This window comes from Mercenaria mercenaria, unplaced genomic scaffold (assembly GCF_021730395.1).
Source record: "Mercenaria mercenaria strain notata unplaced genomic scaffold, MADL_Memer_1 contig_3007, whole genome shotgun sequence".
NCBI lineage: Eukaryota > Metazoa > Mollusca > Bivalvia > Venerida > Veneridae > Mercenaria > Mercenaria mercenaria.
Window position 1 is genome coordinate 63,482 of NW_026461107.1, and position 8,166 is coordinate 71,647.

Genomic DNA, 8,166 nt, shown 5'->3' on the forward strand with positions numbered 1-8,166 from the left:
ACATTTATATACATCACTCCAAGGTCAGTGGAGTAATATCATTAGACAAATGTTTCTGTTCTATATCTGGTAGCAATGGAGCAAATTACTTGCTGGTTCTATCAAATGATGAAATTAAAGTAGATTTAAGATGTTGTTTTTTTACCTTACTTTAATCCTGGTATCTTTAATGCAGTCTACTTAAAACTACTCTGTCTTTTACAAGGCTACACTAAAGATGTCGGAAAGGTTCCTCTATGCTTGCATCTCTCTTTTAGAGGAATGCAAAGCGGCCTGCGAGGATATGCTTCAATTCTTTATGTACTTTTTTTTATTATTATTTAGATATTGTTTAACATGACAAATTATACCTTTATAGATAGTATTTCGCTCGACATTGTGTATACCTATGATGTTTTTGCACGAATCTTTATATCATGCTATGCTTATTACAAATAAATTATAAATAAAAAGCCCAGTGGTAACTTCATAGTTCATACTTCATACGTCACAGTCACCACAATTAACAGACGGTCATTGAAAAACTTCCAGTTTTAAGGAACACAGGGGTTGTAGGTACACATTTGTTTGTTTGTTTGTTTGATTTGGGTTTAACGCCGTTTTTCAACAGTATTTCAGTCATGTAACGGCGGGCAGTTAACCTAACCAGTGTTCCTGGATTCTGTACCAGTACAAACCTGTTCTCCGCAAGTAACTGCCAACTTCCCCACATGAATCAGAGGTGGAGGACTAATGATGTCAGACACAATGTCGTTTATCAAATAGTCACAGAGAACATACGCCCAGCCCGAGGATCGAACACGCGACCCCGCGGTCCGTAGACCAACGCTCTACCTACTGAGCTAAGCGGGCGGGCTTATACTGTGTTTAGGTATAAATGTATTAAGTGTGTAAGCTATTTTAAATATAATGCACAGTATACACATACACTTGTTAATTAAATGTTTACTTAAAGTATATGTAGTAATTGTTCATAATATTAAATATGACATTTGGATCTTTTATACCTTTAGATATTGACTATGAAGTGTTGATATGTCAGAGTTTAGTACATTATGGCAGTATATGATATCAAAATTGGACATCAAATGTAAATTTATACAGAAGGGAAAATCAATATCTTGCCTCTACAACAACTTTATTTAGGGCTGATTATAACTCAAATGCAAAACTAATTGCTCGTGGAAATCTCAAGTCTGTTTTCGAGTTGATATTGTTGACATGAAAAAATTTAAGTAGGTCTAGTTCCTGAAGTGAAAAAAATAATAAAATAATACAGGCTAAACTTGGAAACGAAAGTCGCATTTGGATTAGTGTAAAGTATAGACCAATGCAAATGCGACTTTCGTTTTCAAGTTTAGCTGAGTCAGGGTTCACGCGCAGGGATCACCCCGTTTAAAATTTTGTTTTGCTAATGGGGGTCAATTTTCAGCACTTTCTTATGATTTGAAAATATCTGGGCTTCAGCAAGACATGTCAATTTTTCATTTACGAAAAAAATACCAACAGAGTCCGTAACGGAGCAGGGTATATGGAGACTTTTGGAACTTCGTCAAATCGTTCGATAGGTTCTTTTTTATGTTGTCTAAAAGTGCCAGTGCATGTATATGCCTTGGATGTAAGATGTTTCTGAATTAGAGAGCTGCAGACCTGGACATTTTAGAAATATTTTCAAAATTAATTTCGTGTCATAAATGTTGATTCTACGGAAGCGTGAAAGAGCCATCAGACGCTAATACGTTTTAATACCCTACGGCTACGGAAAGGATAATATGCTGTTCCAATTTCACGTAAAACGATTTGTCTCTTTTATGAGGTGTTTAATTCGTTACCATTTCAAATATGATAAATGAAATATATAGTTTTTCTTGTATGTACTCGTGTATGTGTGTATGTGTATAAATTATTATATTGAATCTACGTTCATGGATATGTGTTTATCACGATTAATAGTCTATATTCCAAAATAAATGCGTGTCCACGTATACTTCCACATAGCTATATTTCGGTTAGCAGCATATCTTAAGAAAAATACCCCGTTGGAACATAGGTATGAATGTGATTGCAATGATGCATTTACTTTCTATCAGACGACTTCAGGCAACAGCTGAACATATGAACAGCTGTGAATAAAATTATTGTTATGATTTACATTATCTCTGCTCTGAAATCCAACATCTGACACTTGTCGCATCCGTGAATCTACACATGCACATCTGTGTATCTGCCTATATACAGCTCTGATTCCACACAATCACATCTTTAAATCCGCCCTTCTCTAACTCCGCCTTTGCACTAATTATCTTCGTCATCGCTATATCCCGCCTCCAGTGCCTCTTTGTTCGCTTTATTTTTACTGAGTAAGTTTGAGATAAAAACCGCCCCTAGCACGGCCGCCTTAGGTACACTATGGTGACTCTGTTGACTTGTCTGTAAAGCAGAAATAATATCATTTTAATGATATATTACATATGTAGTTAACTTGACCTACAACATAGATACAATTTTTCAGGCTTATTCATATATTTTAACGTAACTTTGTTTGGTATGAATGGCTTGATAATGGTATACATCTGACTTTGATATTCCTTCTAGCATTAATGTAGTTTATTAGTGTTATTGTAATTTGTTGTTTAGCTGTTGTTGTTGTTGTTGTTGTGGGGCCTCCGTGGCCGAGTGGTTAAGGTTGCTGACTTTAAATCACTTGCCCCTCATCGATGTGGGTTCGAGCCTCACTCAGGGCTTTGAATTCTTCATGTGAGGAAGCCATCCAGGTGGCTTACGGAAGGTCGGTGGTTCTACCCAGGTTCCCGCTCGTGGTGAAATAATGCACGGAGGGGCACCTGGGGTCTTCCTCCACCATCAAAACTGGAAAGTTGCCATATGACCAATAGTTGTGTCGGTGCGACGTTAAACCCAACAAAATAAATAATAAATAAATTGTTGTTGTTGTTGTTGTTAAAAAATGGTATTTCATGTGATGCGAGTTTGTTGCGAACTATACAACTTTTCCCCATCAACCTTTGTAGTTTTATTTGGCTCTAGACCATTCCCTACCCATCCCCTTGCCCAAGCAATTCATTACACGTAATGTGTAAAATATGTATGCACAAGTTCGTGCAAAATGACTGTATTGGGCAAAGTGGTGTTATTTTATGTATAAATATTAGAGCATTTCATACATATATCTGTAACATTAACTGTTTTAACTCACAAAATAACATTTTAAACATTTATTTTACCCAAAAAATTTTTCTTTTGGAAACTTAAGGTTTCGATGGAGGCATTGAGAAACAAAAATCAAACAACACCAAATTATAGAAAGAAAGAGTTGTTTGACATGAAAATTGAACAGCATGTAAAACATGTATATTACTTTACGAAACAAGTGTCAGTATACTGATATAAACAATGAATTCCGGAAAAGGGCTGCCTAAAGGGGCTCCACTTCCGGACAGTTAAACGCCTTTAAAACTCACCATTTTCAAAGAACTGTTACACATGTTCGTTTTGATGCATTTGCAATAGCGTGCGAGTGGTGAAATTTCGAATAACAAGGTGGAACACAGTTTTCAGCAATTGTTTATCTTTATTTCTTTACAAATGGCATTCATTTTCAAAGGGAGACAACTGTTCCCGATTATTTTAAGTACAAATGGCATTCATTTTCAAAGGGAAACAACTTTTTCCGATTATTTTAAGTAATCTTTGAGAAAAAGTTGTCTCCCTTTGAAAATGAATGCCATTTGTAAAGCAAAAAAGATAAACAATGGGCGATATCGGTCAGTTAATTCCCCTGATTAAACAGGTGCGCGTATAGGTGGCGCTACATGCGAATAGGTCCTAGAAAATTTTGTTTACATAATTTACATTATATAGTCGCTGTCACTTCAGACTATATTAGTAGATTTGGAAAATATCCGATTATGTTATCAAAATTCAGCTGTTTATCCCTTGAGCAATTGAGGAAAGAGCTTTATTTATATTTATTGATACTCTGTGAGGCTAGCTGTAAGGACTGTTTTAAAGTGCATTTTCTGTGTGTCAGTTTATATATGGACTGTATGATTGTTATGTTTGTTAATTGTGACAATAAATACTTTTATTTAGCTTTAAAGTATTTTTCAATATTGAAATGCCTCCTTGGAAAGTCATTTTATCATTGTACAAGTATTCAGACTATATTCTTAGAATAAGGATCAGTATACTAGACAGTATATATTCCTAAAGTTACAAATTAATCGGAAAGATCTGCATACACAGTTTAATGCAATGAGATCTTGAATAATATAGAAATTATAATAATAATTACTGTAAAATGTTAGAATATAATTATACTCTTGTGATAAGATGTCCCTTCAATTTTCCATCAGCCCAATTAATTTATTATAGGTGTTTTCTCATATATTTCATGAAAATATCATCCATGAGGCATAAATGATCTCTATTGACAAGTTGACATACCACGTGTTAATTTAATTCTATGATGCTGCCTCTTTAATTTTCAGTCAATTCAGTTCACAGCAACTTGCCCACATAAAGTGAAAATATAAATCTCTACATTTAATAAAAACACCCGTAGGATTTATAATACACATACCACAAATCTGTGAAGCTTTAAAAATAAAAACAAATGTGAGACATATTAGACATTATTTCAAATTGCAATGTATTAAGAAAACTTATTATACACATTACATTAACATCTGACCTATATTTAACACCTAAGTGGGAGCAGGAAGTGTTTAGTCTGCTTCAAGGACATATTCTTGAACCCCCTAGAGTTAACAGGACACATGGCATGTACATTTTTATGGTAACAATCAGTATGCAGCCAATGGATAGGCAATTTTATGCAAACTAAATGTTTCCAGAGAAACCATTGTCTATTTGAAACAAAGCTTCCATTCAGGGGTAAAATTTAGCAATATTTTTCAACTAGCTACTATAGCTAGCCCCACTTTGCTTATAAATTGTACGGAAATGTGACTCAATTAAATTAAAGCTACAATAATAATTTCAGTTATATATTACAAGCCTGCATTTTGAAATGATGAAAATTTTACCAAGCTTTAAATTTTATGTTAAAAACAGAAGAAACAGCTATCCAAATAGATTATATTGATACATTACAAGATTAGATTTTTTTTAATACTTTAATTACTTTTTTATTCAGCTGTCAAATGCATGAAAGGTTAAGAAAAAGAGTTTAACTATGATAAAAGCCGAGAGTATACGCATGATAGGACCTATTCGCCCGTAGCGACACCTATCAAATCATGTGGGAAGATAACTCAGCGAATGCTGCCATTGCTGAAAACTATGTTCCACCTTGTTACGTGAAATTTCACCACTCGCACGCTATTGCAAATGCATCAAAACAAACATGTGTAACAGTTCTTTGAAAATGGTGAGTTTTTAAAGGCGTTTAACTGTCCGGAAGTGGAGCCCCTTTAGGCAGCCCTTTTCCGGAATTCAATGTTTATATCAGTATACTGACACTTGTTTCGTAAAGTAATATACATGTTTTACATGCTGTTCAATTTTCATGTCAAACAACTCTTTCTTTCTATGATTTGGTGTTGTTTGATTTTTGTTTCTCAAGTCCTCCATCGAAACCTTAAACCTATATACACCGGCCGAATGTTATGATAAAATTTACAGAATATCCGGACAATTCATTTTTGGTGAAATTCTACGGCAAATTCATATTAATAAAATTTGTAAGAACATCTTTTGGAAGCATAGATTGCAACCAATCTTATATTGAAACAAACAAACATCCTCTGTATAATTATATCGTAAAATATAGTACCGTGCTTCGCTTGCTTCCCTTTGTTCCTGGTTTGGAGCCCGGCTCGTTTTTGTTGGAAGATTTAGGAGTCATTTTCTTATCTGACGTCTCTGCAGTGGGAGGTTTATACAAGGGTTCCATATTTCCGGCGGGAATCCTTTGACCAGGTCTTGTTCCAATGTCGTACAACATAACTTGCTTTGTAACTGTAAAATAGGTGACGTTATTAGATCGCATGACAGTTAAATGCGATTGTTAAGGTGAATAAAGAAAATAGCCAGAAGAGTTACAGCATACTGCTGCAAGTGCTTTCTTGATACCAAAGAGATGGCATTCAAGGTTTTGAAAAGTCCTAACATGTGCATACGTTACACATTTCTGTTTCTTATCTAAGCACATTGTTTATCAGCATCTAATAAGTTATATGTTTATTCTTGAAAAGGTTTGTATCCGTTAATATACAACGCACATATGAATACATACAAAAGGAACATTCAAATGGTTACTCATACTATTTTTTATTTCCCCTGTTATTTAGTTTGATAGTACTAAAGCACTCTCCTGAGGTTATTGAAATCTTTCCACAGGAAACAAATAGAAAAGAGTCAAAAAAATTTAATCGGATCAACAGGATGATATTGTCATACTGAGAGACCAAACTCGGATGGCGGGGGGGGGGGGGGGGGCATAGCGTTCATCGGACGGAAACGTTTAATTTGATAGAAGTTTGTTATAAACACCATAAGTGATGAACATAAGCTCTACCTGGATCATAAAATTTTCCTTGAAAAGTTCTTGATGCTCCTATGACAGGGCCTGTCGGAAGTGACTGTCTGCTCGCCGTTGTCCGTCTGCTTACATCATCGTCATATCCGCTATCTATAGACTTCGCCTTTTTGGCGGTCTTCCTTCCGGATTTCTCAGTTTTTCCAGATTTTGCGGTTCGTGCTGAGCGTTTTGTGTCTTGTCTTTGCGATGGAAGTGTGAAGTGTGTTCTTTGTGTGCGCTAAAATGTAAAGGTCTGCTATACATTCTGTATTCATAATGACAAAGTTAGATGTATTCCAGGTAGAAACTCTTTGTGAATAAAATCTGTGAAAATAACCTTTGGTAGCATAGACCGCAACCATGAGTTTATTGATGAGCGATACTGAAATGTGCAGTTCCCCTCACGCCCCATTGCACCAGCTTTTGTCTCAAAGGACGTAAAAATATAACAACAAAGTAGGGAGAGACTTTTTCAACTGCCACACAGCACTTAAAGACAAATGTTGTGATAGTTACTAAAATCTGTGAAAAGATCCTTTGGAAGCATAGAACGCAACCAAGCAATATAATACCAGTCTCGGTTTGATTGAGTCTGTTCAAGAGAGGTAATGAAATGTGCCACTAGCATCAGCCTAAGTGGACTTCTAATACATCCTATGAAGTTTGAAGGTCATATGCCCAAGCGCTCTCCACTAATTAATCCTTGAGGTACTGTCTTAAAAAGTACACCAACGCCTGACCACTTGGAATTTGACGACTGTAATCCCAAAAAGTGCTCCACATAAAGTATCAAGGCAACTGTGACATTGACCTATTTAACTCAGAATCATTACATGTAATAATTCTATCAAGTCAGAAGTAGTAGATCCAAGTTTTCTTTACTTATTAAAAGCAGAACCTTGAGTCAATTTCAAGTCTTGAGGTCAATGTGACCTTCTCATCCATTTAATATCAATGGTCATTTACTGACCACAGAAAATCAAATCATTCCACGATTTTCGGAGGCAGCATATCAAAGGATTCTTCAGGTGTTTTCAGTCTCGCTGTGACCTTTTTCGAAGGGCCTTTTTAAATAATTATTGTGTGAGTAATACATATGAAAATAAGTTTAAACACCACTTCTTTCTAGTCATCAAACAACTCTAAATTCCTTAAACTTGCGATAATTCTGGGGTCTTCACTAATGTCTTCTGAGCAAGAAACTATCAATGATGTAAACGTAGAGGACATGAAATAGAGCGCATTACCCCTTCGGAACGCGTTAAACTATAACATTATCATCTAATTGTTAAAAACGAATTAACATGACAGATTCAAGGCGTTTGTGAATCTATACGTAAAATGTACACAGTCTTACCTGTGTAACACCAGTCCTCCTTGTTTGCGCAGTGAGCTGCCTCGAAGCCGGAAGTGACGGTAACGACTCTGGAACACTTTCACTGTATTCTGTAAAATCACTGTAACGCGACCGGAAGCTCTGACTACTTGGTGGTAGTGAGGGGGTTTGAGGATAACCTATTTCGGGTAATCTGAATGGAATATAGTCCTCATCTTCTTCATCTTCATCAGAATCATATTCTTCACTGTCATATTCACTATCCTCA

At 35.6% G+C, this 8,166-nt stretch overlaps 1 protein-coding gene across 1 annotated transcript; it reads right to left on the bottom strand.

Moving 5' to 3' along the window:
* Positions 1 to 1,996: 1,996 nt before the first annotated feature.
* Positions 1,997 to 6,844, bottom strand: LOC128552658 (uncharacterized). The gene is made up of 3 exons (XM_053533701.1): positions 6,560 to 6,844; positions 5,816 to 6,000; positions 1,997 to 2,430 (listed from the first exon to the last, which is right to left on the bottom strand). The coding sequence occupies exons 2-3, from the start codon at positions 5,984 to 5,986 to the stop codon at positions 2,296 to 2,298; spliced, it is 306 nt and encodes a 101-aa protein (XP_053389676.1). The 5' UTR covers positions 5,987 to 6,000; positions 6,560 to 6,844; the 3' UTR covers positions 1,997 to 2,295.
* Between the last annotated feature and the right edge of the window lie 1,322 nt (positions 6,845 to 8,166).